The sequence below is a fragment of the Oncorhynchus kisutch genome, unplaced genomic scaffold (genome assembly GCF_002021735.2).
Source record: "Oncorhynchus kisutch isolate 150728-3 unplaced genomic scaffold, Okis_V2 scaffold744, whole genome shotgun sequence".
Lineage (NCBI taxonomy): Eukaryota > Metazoa > Chordata > Actinopteri > Salmoniformes > Salmonidae > Oncorhynchus > Oncorhynchus kisutch.
The window spans coordinates 125,363-149,930 of NW_022262689.1; the positions used below are offsets into that span (position 1 = coordinate 125,363).

The window sequence follows — 24,568 nt, forward strand, 5'->3', positions numbered from 1 at the left end:
AGGTAAAGACAATACGGTTATCCTAGGACAGGTGCAGACAGTAAGGTTAGCCTAGGACAGGTACAGACAGTGAGGTTAGCCTAGGACAGGTTGAGACTGTAAGGTTATCCTGGGACAGGTTTAGAGACAGTGAGGTTAGCCTGGGACAGGTACAGACAGTAAGGTTAGCCTAGGACAGGTACAGACAGTAAGGTTAGCCTAGGACAGGTTAAGAGACAGTAAGGTTATCCTAGGACAGGTGGAGAGATAGTGAGTTAGCCTAGGACAGGTGTGAGACAGTACAGTTATCATAGGACAGGTACAGACAGTAAGATTATCCTAGGACATGTTGAGAGACAGTGAGGTTATCCTGGGACAGGTACAGAGAGTGAGGTTAGCCTAGGACAGGTTAAGAGACAGTAAGGTTATCCTAGGACAGGTTAAGAGACAGTGAGGTTATCCTGGGACAGGTTAAGAGACAGTGAGGTTATCCTAGGACAGGTTAAGAGACAGTGAGGTTATCCTGGGACAGGTTAAGAGACAGTGAGGTTATCCTGGGACAGGTTAAGAGACATGAGAGAGACTCATGTATTAGCTCTGGTAGAGGATTTGGCAAAACACTGTCTGGCAGTGGACAGACAGACAGACACAGACAGACAGACACAGACAGACAGACACAGACAGACAGGCTGACAGACAGGCTGACAGACAGACAGACAGAGACAAACAGATAGACAGAGAGACAGATAGAGGTAGAGAGAAAGAGCGAGAGAAGGACAGATAGATAGAAAGACAGACAGTGAGTGAGTGACAGATAGAGGTAGAGAGAAAGAGAGCGAGAGAAGGACAGATAGATAGAAAGACAGACAGTGAGTGAGTGATAGAGGTAGAGAGAAAGAGAGCGAGAGAAGGACAGATAGATAGAAAGACAGACAGTGAGTGAGTGACAGAGGTAGAGAGAAAGAGAGCGAGAGAAGGACAGACAGAGATGCAGTAGACTGCTTGCTTCCATTTTTTCTCCTTTCACTGTACACATGAGTGAGTTCCTCTGAGTTCCTCTGAGTGTTTGAGGGGAGGTCTAACTGTGTCTCCCCCCTTCTCCCTCTGATGGTAGGATCTCCCCCCCACAGTGGACTGCTCCCCCCGTCCAGGACATGTCCTACTATACGTGAGTGGGATGTGGCTTTATCACAACAACACACTGATACATGGGATGGGGCTTTATCACTACAACACACTGATACATCCATCTGGTACTGATCTGTCTGTGGTGGTTAGGTACTGATCTGTCTGTGGTGGTTAGGTACCCCGATCTGTCTGTGGTGGTTAGGTACCCCGATCTGTCTGTGGTGGTTAGGTACCGATCTGTCTGTGATGGTTAGGTACCGATCTGTCTGTGGTGGTTAGGTACCGATCTGTCTGTGGTGTGGTGGTTAGGTACAGATCTGTCTGTGGTGTGGTGGTTAGGTACCCCGATCTGTCTGTGGTGGTTAGGTACCCCGATCTGTCTGTGGTGGTTAGGTACCGATCTGTCTGTGATGGTTAGGTACCGATCTGTCTGTGGTGGTTAGGTACCGATCTGTCTGTGGTGTGGTGGTTAGGTACAGATCTGTCTGTGGTGTGGTGGTTAGGTACCCCGATCTGTCTGTGGTGGTTAGGTACCCCCGATCTGTCTGTGGTGGTTAGGTACCGATCTGTCTGTGATGGTTAGGTACCGATCTGTCTGTGGTGGTTAGGTACCGATCTGTCTGTGGTGGTTAGGTACCGATCTGTCTGTGGTGTGGTGGTTAGGTACAGATCTGTCTGGTGTGGTGGTTAGGTACCCCGATCTGTCTGTGGTGTGGTGGTTAGGTACCCCGATCTGTCTGTGGTGGTTAGGTACCCCGATCTGTCTGTGGTGGTTAGGTACCCCGATCTGTCTGTGGTGGTTAGGTACCGATCTGTCTGTGATGGTTAGGTACCGATCTGTCTGTGGTGGTTAGGTACCGATCTGTCTGTGGTGTGGTGGTTAGGTACAGATCTGTCTGTGGTGTGGTGGTTAGGTACCCCGATCTGTCTGTGGTGTGGTGGTTAGGTACCCCGATCTGTCTGTGGTGTGGTGGTTAGGTACCCCGATCTGTCTGTGGTGGTTAGGTACCCCGATCTGTCTGTGGTGGTTAGGTACCCCGATCTGTCTGTGGTGGTTAGGTACCCCGATCTGTCTGTGGTGGTTAGGTACCGATCTGTCTGTGATGGTTAGGTACAGATCTGTCTGTGGTGGTTAGGTACCGATCTGTCTGTGGTGGTTAGGTACCGATCTGTCTGTGGTGTGGTGGTTAGGTACAGATCTGTCTGTGGTGTGGTGGTTAGGTACCCCGATCTGTCTGTGGTGGTTAGGTACCCCGATCTGTCTGTGGTGGTTAGGTACCCCGATCTGTCTGTGGTGGTTAGGTACCCCGATCTGTCTGTGGTGGTTAGGTACCGATCTGTCTGTGATGGTTAGGTACCGATCTGTCTGTGGTGGTTAGGTACCGATCTGTCTGTGGTGGTTAGGTACCGATCTGTCTGTGGTGTGGTGGTTAGGTACAGATCTGTCTGTGGTGTGGTGGTTAGGTACCCCGATCTGTCTGTGGTGGTTAGGTACCCCGATCTGTCTGTGGTGGTTAGGTACCCCGATCTGTCTGTGGTGGTTAGGTACCGATCTGTCTGTGATGGTTAGGTACCGATCTGTCTGTGGTGGTTAGGTACCGATCTGTCTGTGGTGTGGTGGTTAGGTACAGATCTGTCTGTGGTGTGGTGGTTAGGTACCCCGATCTGTCTGTGGTGTGGTGGTTAGGTACCCCCGATCTGTCTGTGGTGTGGTGGTTAGGTACCCCGATCTGTCTGTGGTGTGGTGGTTAGGTACCCCGATCTGTCTGTGGTGGTTAGGTACCCCGATCTGTCTGTGGTGGTTAGGTACCGATCTGTCTGTGATGGTTAGGTACAGATCTGTCTGTGGTGGTTAGGTACCGATCTGTCTGTGGTGGTTAGGTACCGATCTGTCTGTGGTGTGGTGGTTAGGTACAGATCTGTCTGTGGTGTGGTGGTTAGGTACCCCGATCTGTCTGTGGTGGTTAGGTACCCCGATCTGTCTGTGGTGGTTAGGTACCCCGATCTGTCTGTGGTGGTTAGGTACCCCGATCTGTCTGTGGTGGTTAGGTACCGATCTGTCTGTGATGGTTAGGTACCGATCTGTCTGTGGTGGTTAGGTACAGATCTGTCTGTGGTGTGGTGGTTAGGTACCCCGATCTGTCTGTGGTGGTTAGGTACCCTGATCTGTCTGTGGTGTGGTGGTTAGGTAACCCGATCTGTCTGTGGTGTGGTGGTTAGGTACCGATCTGTCTGTGGTGTGGTGGTTAGGTACCGATCTGTCTGTGGTGAGGTGGTTAGGTACCGATCTGTGTGGTGAGGTGGTTTGGTACCGATCTGTCTGTGGTGTGGTGGTTAGGTACACCGATCTGTCTGTGGTGTGGTGGTTAGGTACCCCGATCTGTCTGTGGTGGTTAGGTACCGATCTGTGCATGTGGCTGTGTATTAGTTGGTAGAGCGTATAGATGGTAAACCCAGCGTTAATGACTGATTAGACGGCAGGTAGTCTAGTGGTTAAGAGCGTTGTCCTTAGTCGTTAGTGACTGAGTAGACGGCAGGTAGTCTAGTGGTTAAGAGCGTTGTCTGTCGTTAATGACTGAGTAGACGGCAGGTAGTCTAGTGGTTAAGAGCGTTGTCCTTAGTCGTTAATGACTGAGTAGACGGCAGGTAGTCTAGTGGTTAAGAGCGTTGTCTTAGTCGTTAATGACTGAGTAGCCGGCAGGTAGTCTAGTGGTTGGAAGGTTGCTTGTTCGAATCCCAGAGCCAACTAGGTGAAACATCTCATCTTGAGCCAAAAGGCCCTTAGTCGTGACAGCTTCCTGTTTGTTGTTCCGGAGGAGATGGTCTGCTGAGTGACTCATGTTGTACGGGGGGGGGGTTGTGTTCAGGAAGACCAGTGGTACGATCGACGTGATTGGAGGAGGGACCGCTACCATCAGCAGAGTGGAGGGACGACGAAGACACAACCTGGAGGGAAACAACATCCAGGTACACACACACACACACCTGGAGGGAAACAACATCCATGTATATACACACACACACAACCTGGAGTGAAACAACATCCAGGTACACACACACACACACACAACCTGGAGTGAAACAACATCCAGGTACACACACACACACACACACACACAACCTGGAGTGAAACAACATCTAGGTACACACACACACACACACCTAGAGGGAAACAACATCTAGGTACACACACACACAATATTTAGGAAGTTGTTCTTAATGTTTTGTAAACTCAGTGTATATTATGTGAACTAAACAGAAAAAATATATTATTAATTTAAATAAAATAATGAGCCGTACATTGACGCATCGAGTCCAAAACGTCAGTTAAAAAACATAAATATCGAGGTAGTTTTAAATCTTCCAGGAACTCATCTTTAATTTCCTGAGGAAAACAGTCCCTTGCTGTTATGAAAACCTTATGTTGACACCCAGAGTCCCATTTTAGTTTATTTAGTCTTTTCAACAGGTTTTTAACTGACTTTTTATTCTGGTATCGTAGTAATACTGTTGTCGGGACAACACTACACGAACACATGAAATGACATGGCCGACATAGAAGTCCATGTACCCTTTCTGTTGGCTGTTGAATCACATACCCGGTTGTGATTTGGCCGTTTCTTTGTTGTCTAGGTGATTTCGGAACACTCGTCGTCGGACGCTGAGCAAAACCCCAACAAGATGCCCCCCTTCTTCCCACCCGGGCCCCTCCCCCCAAACATCCCTCCTCCCCCATTCCTCCCCCCTCCTCCCAACGTCAGCCAGGCTCCCCCTCTCATCCCCCCACCAAGTAAGTCTACACCTCTCTCACTTTGTCATTCTGTCTCGCTCTCCCCCCATCTGTCTCTCTCTGTCTCTGTCTCTCTCTCTCTGTATATCTCTCTCTCTCTCCGTCGCTCTCTCTGTCCCCCCCGTCTCTCTCTCTCTCTGTCTCTCTCTCTGTCTCTCTCTCTCTCCTGCTGTCTCTTTCCCTCTAACTTTCTCTCCCACATTCTCTCTCAGGCTCTAACTTTCTCTCCCACATTCTCTCTCAGGCTCTAACTTTCTCTCCCTTTTATATATTTGTATATTCACCCTGTTTAACTTTCCCACAGAGAGGAATTTGCTAACAATTGTTTTTTATTTGTTAGGAATACCTATGAATGTCCCTCCTCCTGGTAAGAACAATACTCCCAACTATACTCACTGTTACTAGACAAAATACACAATGACATTCATGATGTGGGAAAGACTGAAGAGTTCCACATATTGGTATACTATACAGGTTTTATCTGTCTCAATGTTCCCAGTTAGAATGTGTCAGTGTGGTGATGTCATAATGTGGTATAGACTCAACAGTTAGAATGTGTCAGTGTGGTGATGTCATAATGTGGTATAGACTCAACAGGTAGAATGTGTCAGTGTGGTGATGTCATAATGTGGTATAGACTCAACAGGTAGAATGTGTCAGTGTGGTGATGTCATAATGTGGTATAGACTCAACAGGTAGAATGTGTCAGTGTGGTGATGTCATAATGTGGTATAGACTCAACAGTTAGAATGTGTCAGTGTGGTGATGTCATAATGTGGTATAGACTCAACAGGTAGAATGTGTCAGTGTGGTGATGTCATAATGTGGTATAGACTCAACAGGTAGAATGTGTCGGTGTGGTGATGTCATAATGTGGTATAGACTCAACAGTTAGAATGTGTCAGTGTGGTGATGTCATAATGTGGTATAGACTCAACAGGTAGAATGTGTCGGTGTGGTGATGTCATAATGTGGTATAGACTCAACAGTTAGAATGTGTCTGTGTGTGTCTTAATAGTAACACTGTGTGTGTGTGCAGGTTTCCCTCCTCCCAGCGGCCCCCCTCCCTCTCTCATCCCCACCTTGGACAGGTAAGACACCTTCTACAGCTCTACCTTGTAGACATGGATAGATTGAGCCCTAGCCTCTCCCCTCATGTACTTGTAGAGATCTAAGGCAGCGTTTACACAAGCAACCCAATTCTGATCTGTTGACTGGAAGTCTATGGGTATCTGCTAGCATGCTATGGGTATCTGCTAGCATGCTATGGGTATCTGCTAGCATGCTATGGGTATCTGCTAGCATGCTATGGGTATCTGCTAGCATGCTATGGGTATCTGCTAGCATGCTATCCATTTGTTTGTATGCTGTTCTTTGTTCTGACATTTTAATATTTGATTATTAACCAATGATATTAGGCCACTCTTGGCCATGATTACAGACACCTGTGTCTTTTGACACTATATAAACGAGTCATCCCGCAGTGTTTGTGATTATACCCTGATGAAGACAGCTTGGCTGTCGAAACGTTGGTAATTAAATGATTGCATCTGAGTGTGCGGCTCTCTTTTATGTTCAAGCATGCTATGGGTATCTGCTATAGCATGCTATGGGTATCTGCTATAGCATGCTATGGGTATCTGCTATAGCATGCTATGGGTATCTGCTATAGCATGCTATGGGTATCTGCTATAGCATGCTAGTGGTATCTGCTATAGCATGCTATGGGTATCTGCTATAGCATGCTAGTGGTATCTGCTATAGCATGCTATGGGTATCTGCTATAGCATGCTATGGGTATCTGCTATAGCATGCTAGTAGATACCCATCGACTTCCAGTCAACGCGCTAACTCTATTTAACATTGGCTCACGAATAATACCTTAAACTTCCTTCATACTGGACACAGAGACATAAACACGGTGTCCACGAGTCCATCTGACTCTGGGGAAGTGGATAAAGAGCATCATTGCCAGAATCCTGAAATATCCATTTAATATGATTGATTGGATCAATATGTAAATGGCATCAAAATTATTGGATAAAATGTTCATGACGACTTTGAAATATTGAACTTATTTTTTATTTTTTTATAGCAGTGGGCATCCAGGTGGATATGATGTTCGTCCCGTTCCACCATACCCCTTCCCCACAGGTAGGGGGCGACAACACACACTATCACTTTCAATCAATATTATATTATATAAGTCTGTCCAAAAATGGATCCCTATTCCCTATGTAGTGCGCAAACCGTTGACTAAGGTGCCATTTCTGATGTAGCCTCACTCTCAATCACTTTCAATTAATAATAAGTTGTTATTATATTAAATGGTATTCAATCAATCCATGGGCTTCATTTAACAAGATAAATAGGATGAGTCCCAATGGGACCCATTTCTGTGATCAAAAGTAGTGCCCTATATAGGGAATAGGGTGCCATAGGGCTCTGGTCTAAAGTAGTGCACTATATAGGGAATAGGGCTCTGGTCTAAAGTAGTGCCCTATATAGGGAATAGGGTGCCATAGGGCTCTGGTCTAAAGTAGTGCACTATATAGGGAATAGGGTGCCATAGGGCCCTGGTCTAAAGTAGTGTACTATATAGGGAATAGGGTGCCATAGGGCTCTGGTCTAAAGTAGTGCCCTATATAGGGAATAGGGTGCCATAGAGCTCTGGTCTAAAGTAGTGTACTATATAGGGAATAGGGCTCTGGTCTAAAGTAGTGCACTATATAGGGAATAGGGCTCTGGTCTAAAGTAGTGCACTATATAGGGAATAGGGTGCCATAGGGCTCTGGTCTAAAGTAGTGCCCTATATAGGGAATAGGGTGCCATAGGGCTCTGGTCTAAAGTAGTGTACTATATAGGGGATAGGGTGCCATAGGGCCCTGGACTAAAGTAGTGTACTATATAGGGTGCCATAGGGCCCTGGTCTAAAGTAGTGTACTATATAGGGAATAGGGTGCCATAGGGCTCTGGTCTAAAGTAGTGTACTATATAGGGAATAGGGTGCCATAGGGCCCTGGTCTAAAGTAGTGTACTATATAGGGGATAGGGTGCCATAGGGCTCTGGTCAAAAGTAGTGTACTATATAGGGAATAGGGTGCCATAGGGCTCTGGTCAAAAGTAGTGTACTATATAGGGGATAGGGTGCCATAGGGCTCTGGTCAAAAGTAGTGTACTATATAGGGGATAGGGTGCCATAGGGCTCTGGTCAAAAGTAGTGTACTATATAGGGAATAGGGTGCCATAGGGCCCTGGTCTAAAGTAGTGTACTATATAGGGAATAGGGCTCTGGTCTAAAGTAGTGTACTATATAGGGGATAGGGTGCCATAGGGCTCTGGTCTAAAGTAGTGTACTATATAGGGAATAGGGTGCCATAGGGCTCTGGTCTAAAGTAGTGTACTATATAGGGAATAGGGTGCCATAGGGCCCTGGTCTAAAGTAGTGTACTATATAGGGAATAGGGTGCCATAGGGCTCTGGTCTAAAGTAGTGTACTATATAGGGAATAGGGTGCCATAGGGCCCTGGTCTAAAGTAGTGTACTATATAGGGAATAGGGTGCCATAGGGCTCTGGTCTAAAGTAGTGTACTATATAGGGAATAGGGTCCCATAGGGCTCTGGTCTAAAGTAGTGTACTATATAGGGAATAGGGTCCCATAGGGCTCTGGTCTAAAGTAGTGTACTATATAGGGAATAGGGTGCCATAGGGCTCTGGTCTAAAGTAGTGTACTATATATGGAATAGGGTGCCATAGGGCTCTGGTCAAAAGTAGTGTACTATATAGGGAATAGGGTGCCATAGGGCTCTGGTCTAAAGTAGTGTACTATATAGGGAATAGGGTGCCATAGGGCCCTGGTCTAAAGTAGTGTACTATATAGGGAATAGGGTGCCATAGGGCCCTGGTCTAAAGTAGTGTACTATATAGGGAATAGGGTGCCATAGGGCCCTGGTCTAAAGTAGTGTACTATATAGGGAATAGGGTGCCATAGGGCTCTGGTCTAAAGTAGTGTACTATATAGGGAATGGGGTGCCATAGGGCCCTGGTCTAAAGTAGTGTACTATATAGGGTTCCGGTTGGGAAGCACCCATTTATGAACTTGATCCAAAGTTTGATTGATATTAGGGCCGGTACGATACCAGTATCGCCATCCTCGTTAGTGGCAAGGAAACACAACACAAAGCAGATTTAGGAAACAGCCCTGATGTTGGAGAACAGCCCTGATGTTGGAGAACAGCCCTGATGTTGGAGAACAGCCCTGATGTTGGAGAACAGCCCTGATGTTGGAGAACAGCCCTGATGTTGGAAAACAGCCCTGATGTTGGAAACAAACATCATTATGTTGGAAAACAGCCCTGATGTTGGAGAACAGCCCTGATGTTGGGAAACAGCCCTGATGTTGGAAAAAAAACATCATTATGTTGGAAAACAGCCCTGATGTTGGGAAACAGCCCTGATGTTGGAAAACAAACATCATTATGATGGAAAACAGCCCTGATTTTGGAAAACAGCCCTGATGTTGGAAACAACATCATTATGTTGGAAAACAGCCCTGATGTTGGAAAACAGCCCTGATGTTGGAAAACAGCCCTGATGTTGGAAAACAGCCCTGATGTTGGGAAACAAACATCGTTATGTTGGAAAACAGCCCTGATGTTGGAAAACAGCCCTGATGTTGGAAAACAGCCCTGATGTTGGAAAACAGCCCTGATGTTGGAAACAAACATCATTATGTTGGAAACAGCCCTGATGTTGGAAAACAGCCCTGATGTTGGAAAACATTTAATGAGTCACATTTAATTTATTTTCCACGCAATAGCACACCATATTTGTTTTTAAAGCACCAAACAGTTTAGTCTGTTACGATACTGCTATCGCCTCGGCCGTCATTGATATGGGAAGTATTTCAACTCCACATGGAAGGTGTTTTAGGTGGGTACACACTGATATGTTCACACAATATTGTAATAATCGATCATGTTTATTGTCCCTCAGGTGGTTTCCCTCCTCCTATGACAGGTATGTCCTCATCACTACAGTATATCCTCCTCCTCCTCACAGTATATCACTACAGTATATCCTTCTCCTCCTCACTACAGTATATCCTTCTCCTCCTCACTACAGTATATCACTACAGTATATCATTCTCCTCCTCACTACAGTATATCACTACAGTATATCCTCCTCATCACTACAGTATATCACTACAGTATATCACTACAGTATATCATTCTCCTCCTCACTACAGTATATCCTTCTCCTCCTCACAGTATATCACTACAGTATATCACTACAGTATATCATTCTCCTCCTCACTACAGTATATCCTCCTCCTCCTCACTACAGTATATCACTACAGTATATCACTACAGTATATCCTCCTCCTCCTCACTACAGTATATCACTACAGTATATCATTCTCCTCCTCACTACAGTATATCACTACAGTATATCACTACAGTATATCATTCTCCTCCTCACTACAGTATATCCTTCTCCTCCTCACAGTATATCACTACAGTATATCACTACAGTATATCCTCCTCCTCCTCACAGTATATCACTACAGTATATCATTCTCCTCCTCACTACAGTATATCCTCCTCACTACAGTATATCACTACACTATATCCTCATCACTACAGTATATCCTCCTCCTCCACACTACAGTATATCACTACAGTATATCCTCCTCACTACAGTATATCACTAGAGTATATCCTCCTCATCACTACAGTATATCACTACAGTATATCACTACAGTATATCCTCCTCCTCACTACAGTATATCCTCCTCCTCACTACAGTATATCACTACAGTATATCCTCCTCATCACTACAGTATATCACTACAGTATATCCTCCTCACTACAGTATATCACTAGAGTATATCACTACAGTATATCCTCCTCACTACAGTATATCACTACAGTATATCCTCCTCCTCCTCACAGTATATCACTACAGTATATCCTCCTCCTCCTCACAGTATATCACTACAGTATATCCTCCTCCTCCTCACAGTATATCACTACAGTATATCCTCCTCCTCCTCACAGTATATCCTCCTCCTCCTCCTCACTACAGTATATCTTCCTCCTCTTCACTACAGTATATCTTCCTCCTCTTCACTACAGTATACCCTCCTCCTCCTCACTACAGTATATCCTCCTCCTCCTCACAGTATATCACTACAGTATATCCTCCTCATCCTCACAGTATATCACTACAGTATATCCTCCTCCTCCTCCTCACTACAGTATATCACTACAGTATATCCTCCTCCTCCTCACTACAGTATATCACTACAGTATATCATTCTCCTCCTCACTACAGTATATCACTACAGTATATCATTCTCCTCCTCACTACAGTATATCACTACAGTATATCCTCCTCACTACAGTATATCATTCTCCTCCTCACTACAGTATATCCTTCTCCTCCTCACAGTATATCACTACAGTATATCACTACAGTATATCCTCCTCCTCCTCACAGTATATCACTACAGTATATCATTCTCCTCCTCACTACAGTATATCACTACAGTATATCCTCCTCACTACAGTATATCACTACAGTATATCCTCATCACTACAGTATATCCTCCTCCTCCACACTACAGTATATCACTACAGTATATCCTCCTCACTACAGTATATCACTAGAGTATATCCTCCTCATCACTACAGTATATCACTACAGTATATCCTCCTCCTCACTACAGTATATCCTCCTCCTCCTCACTACAGTATATCACTACAGTATATCCTCCTCATCACTACAGTATATCACTACAGTATATCACTACAGTATATCCTCCTCCTCACTACAGTATATCACTACAGTATATCACTACAGTATATCCTCCTCACTACAGTATATCACTACAGTATATCCTCCTCCTCCTCACAGTATATCACTACAGTATATCCTCCTCCTCCTCACAGTATATCACTACAGTATATCCTCCTCCTCCTCACAGTATATCACTACAGTATATCCTCCTCCTCCTCACAGTATATCACTACAGTATATCCTCCTCCTCCTCCTCACTACAGTATATCACTACAGTATATCTTCCTCCTCTTCACTACAGTATATCCTCCTCCTCCTCCTCACTACAGTATATCCTCCTCCTCCTCACAGTATATCACTACAGTATATCCTCCTCATCCTCACAGTATATCACTACAGTATATCCTCCTCCTCCTCCTCACTACAGTATATCCTCCTCCTCCTCACAGTATATCACTACAGTATATCCTCCTCCTCCTCCTCCTCCTCCTCCTCCTCCTCCTCCTCACTACAGTATATCCTCCTCACTACAGTATATCACTACAGTATATCCTCCTCCTCCTCACAGTATATCACTACAGTATATCCTCCTCCTCCTCACAGTATATCACTACAGTATATCCTCCTCCTCACAGTATATCACTACAGTATATCCTCCTCCTCCTCACAGTATATCCTCCTCCTCCTCCTCACTACAGTATATCTTCCTCCTCTTCACTACAGTATATCTTCCTCCTCTTCACTACAGTATATCCTCCTCCTCCTCACTACAGTATATCCTCCTCCTCCTCACAGTATATCACTACAGTATATCCTCCTCATCCTCACAGTATATCACTACAGTATATCCTCCTCCTCCTCCTCACTACAGTATATCACTACAGTATATCCTCCTCCTCCTCACTACAGTATATCACTACAGTATATCATTCTCCTCCTCACTACAGTATATCACTACAGTATATCATTCTCCTCCTCACTACAGTATATCCTTCTCCTCCTCACAGTATATCACTACAGTATATCACTACAGTATATCCTCCTCCTCCTCACAGTATATCACTACAGTATATCATTCTCCTCCTCACTACAGTATATCACTACAGTATATCATTCTCCTCCTCACTACAGTATATCACTACAGTATATCCTCCTCACTACAGTATATCACTACAGTATATCCTCATCACTACAGTATATCCTCCTCCTCCACACTACAGTATATCACTACAGTATATCCTCCTCACTACAGTATATCACTAGAGTATATCCTCCTCATCACTACAGTATATCACTACAGTATATCACTACAGTATATCCTCCTCCTCACTACAGTATATCCTCCTCCTCCTCACTACAGTATATCACTACAGTATATCCTCCTCATCACTACAGTATATCACTACAGTATATCACTACAGTATATCCTCCTCCTCACTACAGTATATCACTACAGTATATCACTACAGTATATCCTCCTCACTACAGTATATCACTACAGTATATCCTCCTCCTCCTCACAGTATATCACTACAGTATATCCTCCTCCTCCTCACAGTATATCACTACAGTATATCCTCCTCCTCCTCACAGTATATCACTACAGTATATCCTCCTCCTCCTCACAGTATATCACTACAGTATATCCTCCTCCCTCCTCCTCACTACCGTATATCTCCTCCTCTTCACTACAGTATATCCTCCTCCTCCTCCTCACTACAGTATATCCCTCCTCCTCCTCACAGTATATCACTACAGTATATCCTCCTCATCCTCACAGTATATCACTACAGTATATCCTCCTCCTCCTCCTCACTACAGTATATCCTCCTCCTCCTCACAGTATATCACTACAGTATATCCCTCCTCCTCCTCCTCACTACAGTATATCCTCCTCACTACAGTATATCACTACAGTATATCCTCCTCCTCCTCACAGTATATCACTACAGTATATCCTCCTCCTCCTCACAGTATATCACTACAGTATATCCTCCTCCTCCTCACAGTATATCACTACAGTATATCCTCCTCCTCCTCACAGTATATCACTACAGTATATCCTCCTCCTCACAGTATATCACTACAGTATATCCTCCTCCTCCTCACAGTATATCCTCCTCCTCCTCACTACAGTATATCTTCCTCCTCTTCACTACAGTATATCTTCCTCCTCTTCACTACAGTATATCCTCCTCCTCCTCACTACAGTATATCCTCCTCCTCCTCACAGTATATCACTACAGTATATCCTCCTCATCCTCACAGTATATCACTACAGTATATCCTCCTCCTCCTCACTACAGTATATCACTACAGTATATCCTCCTCCTCCTCACTACAGTATATCACTACAGTATATCATTCTCCTCCTCACTACAGTATATCACTACAGTATATCACTACAGTATATCATTCTCCTCCTCACTACAGTATATCCTTCTCCTCCTCACAGTATATCACTACAGTATATCCTCCTCCTCCTCACAGTATATCACTACAGTATATCATTCTCCTCCTCACTACAGTATATCACTACAGTATATCATTCTCCTCCTCACTACAGTATATCACTACAGTATATCCTCCTCACTACAGTATATCACTACAGTATATCCTCCTCACTACAGTATATCACTAGAGTATATCCTCATCACTACAGTATATCACTACAGTATATCACTACAGTATATCCTCCTCCTCACTACAGTATATCCTCCTCCTCCTCACTACAGTATATCACTACAGTATATCCTCCTCATCACTACAGTATATCACTACAGTATATCACTACAGTATATCCTCCTCACTACAGTATATCACTACAGTATATCCTCCTCCTCCTCACAGTATATCACTACAGTATATCCTCCTCCTCCTCACAGTATATCACTACAGTATATCCTCCTCCTCCTCACAGTATATCACTACAGTATATCCTCCTCCTCCTCCTCACTACAGTATATCACTACAGTATATCTTCCTCCTCTTCACTACAGTATATCCTCCTCCTCCTCCTCACTACAGTATATCCTCCTCCTCCTCACAGTATATCACTACAGTATATCCTCCTCATCCTCACAGTATATCACTACAGTATATCCTCCTCCTCCTCCTCACTACAGTATATCCTCCTCCTCCTCACAGTATATCACTACAGTATATCCTCCTCCTCCTCCTCCTCCTCCTCCTCCTCCTCACTACAGTATATCCTCCTCCTCCTCACAGTATATCACTACAGTATATCCTCCTCCTCCTCACAGTATATCACTACAGTATATCCTCCTCCTCCTCACAGTATATCACTACAGTATATCCTCCTCCTCACAGTATATCACTACAGTATATCCTCCTCCTCCTCCTCACTACAGTATATCCTCCTCCTCCTCCTCCTCACAGTATATCACTACAGTATATCCTCCTCCTCCTCCTCACTACAGTATATCACTACAGTATATCTTCCTCCTCTTCACTACAGTATATCCTCCTCCTCCTCCTCACTACAGTATATCACTACAGTATATCCTCCTCCTCCTCACAGTATATCACTACAGTATATCCTCCTCATCCTCACAGTATATCACTACAGTATATCCTCCTCCTCCTCACAGTATATCACTACAGTATATCCTCCTCCTCCTCACAGTATATCACTACAGTATATCCTCCTCCTCCTCACAGTATATCCTCCTCCTCCTCCTCCTCCTCACTACAGTATATCACTACAGTATATCTTCCTCCTCTTCACTACAGTATATCCTCCTCCTCCTCCTCACTACAGTATATCACTACAGTATATCCTCCTCCTCCTCACTACAGTATATCACTACAGTATATCCTCCTCCTCCTCCTCACTACAGTATATCACTACAGTATATCACTACAGTATATCACTACAGTATATCACTACAGTATATCTTCCTCCTCTTCACTACAGTATATCCTCCTCCTCCTCACTACAGTATATCACTACAGTATATCCTCCTCCTCCTCACTATAGTATATCACTACAGTATATCACTACAGTATATCACTACAGTAAATCCTCCTCACTACAGTATATCCTCATCACTACAGTATATCCTCATCACTACAGTATATCACTACAGTATATCACTACAGTATATCCTCATCACTACAGTATATCCTCATCACTACAGTATATCACTACAGTATATCACTACAGTATATCCTCATCACTACAGTATATCCTCATCACTACAGTATATCACTACAGTATATCACTACAGTATATCACTACAGTATATCACTACAGTATATCTTCCTCCTCTTCACTACAGTATATCCTCATCACTACAGTATATCACTACAGTATATCACTACAGTATATCACTACAGTATATCACTACAGTATATCCTCCTCCTCCTCACTATAGTATATCACTACAGTATATCCTCATCACTACAGTATATCCTCATCACTACAGTATATCACTACAGTATATCACTACAGTATATCCTCATCACTACAGTATATCACTACAGTATATCCTCATCACTACAGTATATCACTACAGTATATCCTCCTCATCACTACAGTATATCACTACAGTATATCCTCCTCATCACTACAGTATATCACTACAGTATATCCTCCTCATCACTACAGTATATCACTACAGTATATCACTACAGTATATCCTCATCACTACAGTATATTCTCCCCTTCACTACAGTATATCACTACAGTATATCCTCCTCATCACTACAGTATATCACTACAGTATATCCTCCTCATCACTACAGTATATCACTACAGTATATCCTCCTCATCACTACAGTATATCACTACAGTATATCCTCCTCATCACTACAGTATATCACTACAGTATATCCCCCTCCTCTCTGTCTCCAGGTGGCTACCCTCCTCATCCACACTAGAGTATATCACTACAGTATATCACTAGAGTGTATCACTAGAGTATATCCTCCTCCTCTCTGTCTCCAGGTGGCTACCCTCCTCCTATGCCAGGTGTGGTGTCTCCATGGCCTCCTATGATGGACCAGTCTAAACAGTGGGACTACTACCCTCCAGGTAAACCAGTTTAAACAGTAGTACTGCTACCCTCCAGGTAAACCAGTCTAAACAGTGGTACTACTACCCTCCAGGTAAACAGTGGTACTACTACCCTCCAGGTAAACCAGTCTAAACAGTAGTACTGCTACCCTCCAGGTAAACCAGTTTAAACAGTGGTACTACTACCCTCCAGGTAAACAGTGGTACTACTACCCTCCAGGTAAACCAGTCTAAACAGTAGTACTACTACCCTCCAGGTAAACCAGTCTAAACAGTAGTACTGCTACCCTCCAGGTATACCAGTCTACCCTCCAGGTAAACCAGTCTACCCTCCAGGTAAACCAGTCTACCCTCCAGGTAAACCAGTCTACCCTCCAGGTAAACCAGTCTACCCTCCAGGTATACCAGTCTACCCTCCAGGTATACCAGTCTACCCTCCAGGTAAACCAGTCTACCCTCCAGGTATACCAGTCTACCCTCCAGGTAAACCAGTCTACCCTCCAGGTATACCAGTCTACCCTCCAGGTCCAGGTATACCAGTCTACCCTCCAGGTAAACCAGTCTACCCTCCAGGTATACCAGTCTACCCTCCAGGTCCAGGTATACCAGTCTACCCTCCAGGTAAACCAGTCTACCCTCCAGGTATACCAGTCTACCCTCCAGGTAAACCAGTCTACCCTCCAGGTAAACCAGTCTACCCTCCAGGTAAATCAGTCTACCCTCCAGGTAAATCAGTCTACCCTCCAGGTAAACCAGTCTACCCTCCAGGTAAACCAGTCTACCCTCCAGGTAAACCAGTCTACCCTCCAGGTAAACCAGTCTACCCTCCAGGTAAACCAGTCTACCCTCCAGGTAAACCAGTCTATCCTCCAGGTAAACCAGTCTATCCTCCAGGTAAACCAGTCTATCCTCCAGGTAAACCAGTCTACCCTCCAGGTAAACCAGTCTACCCTCCAGGTAAACCAGTCTACCCTCCAGGTAAACCAGTCTACCCTCCAGGTAAACCAGTCTACCCTCCAGGTAAACCAGTCTATCCTCCAGGTAAACCAGTCTATCCTCCAGGTAAACCAGTCTATCCTCCAGGTAAACCAGTCTATCCTCCAGGTAAACCAGTCTATCCTCCAGGTAAACCAGTCTATCCTCCAGGTAAACCAGTCTATCCTCCAGGTAAACCAGTCTATCCTCCAGGTAAACCAGTCTATCCTCCAGGTAAACCAGTCTATCCTCCAGGTAAACCAGTCTACCCTCCAGGTAAACCAGTCTACCCTCCAGGTAAACCAGTCTAAACAGTAGTACTGCTACCCTCCAGGTAATGTGATCAGCGGTAGATCTGTGTAATAGCAGAATTTAAAGGTCATATCTGATTGAGCTGACCTATGCAGCGGTTACCGTGACTACAATCTCCGTGAACACAGGAACATCGCCTTTTAAAAGGGTCATAGCTGACAAAGCAGGATCAGATTGAATCCCAGCCTTACTCTCTGTTAGTCAGCGCCTCTACACACTGTTTTGGGGTTTCAGCTAATGTTTTTTACTAGTGATCAAACAATCAACCTGTCAATCAATAACCAATCAATCAGTCTGACCTGATGTTCTTTACTGTACTACTACCCATCAGGACCGGGACCGGGACCAGGACCAGGACCCAGACGGGAGGACAAGAGGGAGAAGGAGAGAGAGAGACCCAGGGAGAGACCACATGAGAGGGAGAGAGAGCGAGAGCACAGCCCCTCCACTATGGCTTACAACAGGTTAGTCGAGGACGATGCGGACGACGGCGGGTTAGTCGAGGACGACGAGGTGACAATGGGTTAGTCGAGGACGACGCGGGCGACGGCGGGTTAGTCGAGGACGACGCGGGCGACGGCGGGTTAGTCGAGGGCGACGCGCAGGCGACGGCGGGTTAGTCGAGGGGCGACGCGCAGGCGACGGCGGGTTAGTCGAGGGCGACGCGACGGCGGGTTAGTCGAGGGCGACGCGACGGCGGGTTAGTCGAGGGCGACGCGACGGCGACGGCGGGTTAGTCGAGGGCGACGGCGGGTTAGTCGAGGACGAGGTCGAGGACGACGCGCAGGCGACGGCGGGTTAGTCGAGGACGACGAGGCCGACAGCGGGCTAGTCGAGGACGACGCGGGCGACTGCGGGTTAGTCGAGGACGACGCAGGCACCATAGCATCTCCCACCTGTAGCACACGCTCCAGCAGGTATATCTCTCTAGTCACCCCCAAAACCAATTCTTTCTTTGGCCGCCTCTCCTTCCAGTTCTCTGCTGCCAATGACTGGAACGAACTACAAAAATCTCTGAAACTGGAAACACTTATCTCCCTCACTAGCTTTAAGCACCAACTGTCAGAGCAGCTCACAGATTACTGCACCTGTACATAGACCACCTATAATTTAGCCCAAACAACTACCTCTTTCCCAACTGTATTTAATTTTAATTTATTTATTTATTTTGCTCCTTTGCACCCCATTATTTTTATTTCTACTTTGCACATTCTTCCATTGCAAAACTACCATTCCAGTATTTTACTTGCTATATTGTATTTACTTTGCCATCATGGCCTTTTTTGCCTTTACCTCCCTTCTCACCTCATTTGCTCACAATGTATATAGACTTGTTTATACTGCATTATTGACTGTATGTTTGTTTTTACTCCATGTGTAACTCTGTGTCGTTTTATCTGTCGAACTGCTTTTGCTTTATCTTGGCCAGGTCGCAATTGTAAATGAGAACTTGTTCTCGACTTGCCTACCTGGTTAAATAAAGGTAAAATAAATAAAATAAAAAGGCGGCAGTGTTCTCCTAACAGTATATCTTCCCCCACTGTCCCAGTACCGGGCTCGGACCAGTGGTCCTCTGCTCGCTAACACAAGTGAAAGCATTCCTTGGCAAGGCACAAACCAGTTGAGCTATAGAAACATTATTGAATATGATAGCTAGCTGTGGAGTGCGCATACAGCACATTCTTTTTTTAATATATATTTTTATTTTATTTTGAATTTAACTCCCTTTTCTCCCCAATTTCGTGGTATCCAATTGTTTTAGTAGTTACTATATTGTCTCGTAGCTACAACTCCCGTACAGGCTCGGGAGAGACGAAGGTCGAAAGCCAACGGCCAACAGGCACACCTCATCTCACTGTCCAATCAGAGAAGATCTGTTTAACTTTAACTTCTAATGGGCAGGCTGGACGGTAGCGTCCCACCTGGCCAACATCCTGTGAAATTACAGAGCGTGAAATTCAAATGACAGAAATATAAATATTTAACATTCATGTAAATACATCAAAGTAAAGCTTAACTTCTTGTTAATTAATTATTCTCTCTCTCTCTCTCTCTCTCTCTCTCTCTCTCTCTCTCTCTCTCTCTCTCTCTCTCTCTCTCTCTCTCTCTCTCTCTCTCTCTCTCTCTCTCTCTCTCTCTCTCTCTCTCTCTCTCTCTCTCTCTCTCTACTCTCTCTCTCTACTCTCTCTCTCTACTCTCTCTCTCTCTCTCTCTCTCTCTCTCTCTCTGTCTCTCTCTCTCTCTCTCTCTCTCTCTCTCTCTCTCTCTCTCTCTCTCTCTCTCTCTCTTTCTTTCTTTCCCCCCCCCCCCCAATAAACTTCTTGTTAGTCCAGCCGCTGTGTCAGATTTCAAAAAGGCTTTACATCGAAAGCACACCACGCGATTATCTGAGGACAACGCCCCGCACACAAAAGCATGAAAAACAGTTTTCAACCAGGCAGGTGCGACACGAAAGTCAGAAATAGTGATATAATAAATGCCTTACCTTTGATGATCTTCTTCAGTTGGCACTCGAATAGGTCCCAGTTACATCACAAATGGTCCTTTTGTTCAATAAAGTCCTTGTTTATATATCCATAGAAACTCAGTTTAGCTGGTCGAGCTTCAGTCAATAATCCACTCAGTTTCCCTCCATCAAAATGCATACAAAAGACTGTTGACATCTAGTGGAAGCCCTAGGAACTGCAACAACAAACTGAATCCCAAATGTTCCTAATAAACTTATCAAAACAAGTGAAACAACGTTTATAATCAAACCTCAGGTACCCTAATAAGTAAATAAACGATAAAATAAATAATAACTATAACATTTAAGATGGAGAATAGTATGTTCATTACCGGAGATAAATAACAAAACGCGCATGGAAACACTACAGCCAAAATGTGAGCCTCTTAGAAAAACGACAACTTCTTGCTCATTTTTCAAAAAACAGCCTGAATCTCTTTCTAAAGACTGTTGACATCTAGTGGAAGCCCTAGGAACTGCAATCTGGGAGGACTTTGCCTCATAAAAAACATGAAAGACATTGAAAACAGTGGTAGGCTGAAATCTTTTTTTTATTTTTATGGTTTGTCCTCTGGGTTTCGCCTGCCATATCAGTTCTGTTATACTCACAGACATTATTTTAACAGTTTCAGAAACTTTTGAGTGTTTTCTATCCAACTCTACCAATTATATGCATCCTAGCTTCTGGGCCTGAGTTACAGGCAGTTTACTTTGGGCACGCTTTTCATCCGGACTTGAGACATGAAAATACTGCCCCCTACAACGACCGACAGATTGACACAACTCATCTCACTGTCCAATCAGAAAATATCTGTTTAACAACGACCAGATTGAACTGTGAGTTGTTTCAATCAGAAAAGATGATTAGTCATGTCACTGTCCAGCGTCCAATGAGATATTCTGTCTGGTCTCCATAGTGACGAGGAGCGGTACCGTGGTTACCGGGAGTACCAGGCGGAGCGAGGCTACAGCGGCGGTGACCGCGGAGGAGGTGACCGTGGAGGGGGGGAGCGTGGAGGCGTAGACCGTGGAGGTGACCGTGGAGGGGGGGAGCGTGGCGGTGACCGTGGGAGTGGTGGTGAGCGTGGTGGTGGAGGCGGGGAGCGTCACAGAGACAGGTCGAGCCGTGAGAAGGAGGAGAGACACAGAGAGAGAAGACACAGAGAGAAGGAGGAGGGGAGACACAAGTCATCACGCAGGTACGCCCCTCACTCACTCACACACTCTCTCTCTCACTCACTCACTCACTCTCTCTCACACATACACACACATTATTTCACCTCTTTGTATCAGAATCAGAACTGTCTTCCTTTTCTCTCTCTGTCTCTCTCTCCTGTCTCTGTCTCTTTCCCTCCCCCTCTCTCTGTCTCTCTCTGTCTCTTTCCCTCCCCCTCTCTGTGTCTCTCTCCCTCCCCCTCTCTCTCACTCTGAGCAGTAGCAGCAGGAGGAGACATGATAGTGAAGAAGGAGACGGTCACAGGAGACACAAACACAAGAAGAGCAAGAGGAGTAAGGAGGGCAAGGAACCTAGTGATGACATGGGAGGAGACCAGGAGAACCAGGACACCATGGAGTGATGAAGAGAACACCCTCCTCTCCCTCTGTCCCTCTTCATCTCTCTCTCTCTCTGTCTACATGGGAGGAGACCAGGAGAACCAGGACACCATGGAGTGATGAAGAATACACCCTCCTGTCCCTCTTCTCATCTCTCTCCCTCTGTTTCCCTCTATACGTCCCTCCATCTTTCTCTCTCTCCTCTCTCCCTCAGAGCACTGTTGTAGTTGATCATGCTCAGAGATCGTTGTTGTTTACCCGTTCCCTTCGTAGTCATGACGATCATAAACAACCCTCATCTTCTTCTGTCATTTATTTTCGTCCATCTATTTTCTTAACCAAACACCTCGCTGAAAGATGTCAATTTGTTGAATTAAAAAACAAGCTTTTGATAACTTCTGTGTGTTGGGTGGTTTCTGTGTATGGCTGGTTGGTGTGTGTGGCTGGTTGGTGTGTGTGGCTGGTTGGTGTGTGTGTGTGTGTGTGGCTGGTTGGTGTGTGTGTGGCTGGTTGGTGTGTGTGTGGCTGGTTGGTGTGTGTGTGGCTGGTTGGTGTGTGTGTGGCTGGCTGGTTGGTGTGTGTGTGTGGCCGGGTGGTTTCTGTGTGTGTGAGGCCGGGTGGTTTCTGTGTGTGTGAGGCCGGGTGGTTTCTGTGTGTGTGAGGCCGGGTGGTTTCTGTGTGTGTGAGGCCGGGTGGTTTCTGTGTGTGTGAGGCCGGGTGGTTTCTGTGTGTGTGAGGCCGGGTGGTTTCTGCGTGTGTGTGGCTGGGTGGTTTCTGCGTGTGTGTGGCCGGGTGGTTTCTGCGTGTGTGTGGCCGGGTGGTTTCTGCGTGTGTGTGGCCGGGTGGTTTCTGCGTGTGTGTGGCCGGGTGGTTTCTGCGTGTGTGTGGCCGGGTGGTTTCTGCGTGTGTGTGGCCGGGTGGTTTCTGCGTGTGTGTGGCCGGGTGGTTTCTGCGTGTGTGTGGCCGGGTGGTTTCTGCGTGTGTGTGGCCGGGTGGTTTCTGCGTGAGGCCGGGTGGTTTCTACGTGAGGCCGGGTGGTTTCTGCGTGAGGCCGGGTGGTTTCTGCGTGAGGCCCGGGTGGTTTCTGCGTGAGGCCGGGTGGTTTCTGCGTGAGGACGGGTGGTTTCTGCGTGAGGACGGGTGGTGTCTGCGTGAGGCCTGGTGGTTTCTGCGTGAGGCCGGGTGGTTTCTGCGTGAGGCCGGGTGGTTTCTGTCTTCGCTCTTCCTTCCTCTATGACTGACGGAGGGGTAATGAGGCAATAAGGCCCGAGGGGGTGTGGTATATGATAGCAGATTATAGGCTTTGTGTGCGGCTTTGAAAGGCAACGTTCCCGCCCAACGTTCCCGCCCAACGTTCCCGCCCAACGTTCCCGCCCAACGCTCCGCCCCTCGCGGAGACTGCGTTCGCGGTAAACGGTGCCTATGTCGACTCAATCAGAAATGACCCTTGACATTTCTATGGTGAAAACTGTAACGCTTCAGTGATTAACACATTATATAGAGCCCTTCAATCTAGGCCAAAGGCTTTGTCCTGTTCATGTTTAGCTACAGTACGGGACACGTAGACTACATTAGAAACCATAAGGGATACGTAGACTACATTAGAGGCCATAAGGGATACATAGACTACATTAGAAACCATAAGGGATACATAGACTACATTAGAGGCCATAAGGGATACATAGACTACATTAGAAGCCATAAGGGATACATAGAGGCTACATTAGAGGTCATAAGGGACACATAGACTACATAAGAGGCCATAAGGGATACATATAGACTACATTAGACGCCATAAGGGATACATATAGACTACATTAGAAGCCATAAGGGATACATATAGACTACATTACAAGCCATAAGGGATACATATAGACTACATTAGAAGCCATAAGGGATACATATAGACTACATTACAAGCCATAAGGGATACATAGACTACATTAGAGGCTATAAGGGATACATAGACTACATTACAAGCCATAAGGGGTACAGGGCATTCGGAAAGTATTCAGACCCCTTGACTTTTTCCACATTTTGTTATGTTACAGTCTTATTCTAAAATGGATAAAAAATAAAATCCTCATCAATCTACACACAATGCCCCATAATGACATCACAATACCCCATAATGACATCACAATACCCCATAATGACGTAGGAAAAAATCTACTGAAATATCACATTTACATAAGTATTCAGACCCTTTCCTCTACTTTGTTGAAGCACCTTTTGGCAGTGATTACAGCCTCCAGTCTTCTTGGGTATGACGCTATAAGCTTGGCACACCTGTATTTGGGGAGTTTCTCCCATTCTTCTCTGCAGATCCTCTCAAGCTCTGTCAGGTTGGATGGGGAGCGTCGCTTTCAGGTCTCCCTAGAGATGTTCGATCGGGTTCAAGTCCGGGCTCTGGCTGGGCCACTCAAGGACATTCAGAGACTTGTCCCACTCCTGCGTTGTCTTGGCTGTGTGCTTAGGGTCGTT

The 24,568-nt window shown here is 45.5% G+C and overlaps 1 protein-coding gene across 1 annotated transcript in view; it reads left to right on the forward strand.

The window, feature by feature from the left end:
* Positions 1-22,479, forward strand: part of LOC109887214 (pre-mRNA 3'-end-processing factor FIP1) — a 36,808-nt gene extending 14,329 nt beyond the window's left edge. Inside the window, exons 9-19 of the mRNA XM_031816111.1 lie at positions 1,094-1,147; positions 3,975-4,074; positions 4,741-4,897; positions 5,238-5,264; positions 5,937-5,988; positions 6,993-7,051; positions 9,894-9,917; positions 16,669-16,755; positions 18,356-18,488; positions 21,448-21,729; positions 21,966-22,479. Coding sequence (XP_031671971.1) covers positions 1,094-1,147; positions 3,975-4,074; positions 4,741-4,897; positions 5,238-5,264; positions 5,937-5,988; positions 6,993-7,051; positions 9,894-9,917; positions 16,669-16,755; positions 18,356-18,488; positions 21,448-21,729; positions 21,966-22,107 — 1,117 coding nt within the window. The 3' untranslated portion in view covers positions 22,108-22,479. The remainder of the gene's footprint in view (positions 1-1,093; positions 1,148-3,974; positions 4,075-4,740; positions 4,898-5,237; positions 5,265-5,936; positions 5,989-6,992; positions 7,052-9,893; positions 9,918-16,668; positions 16,756-18,355; positions 18,489-21,447; positions 21,730-21,965) is intronic.
* Positions 22,480-24,568: the final 2,089 nt, after the last annotated feature.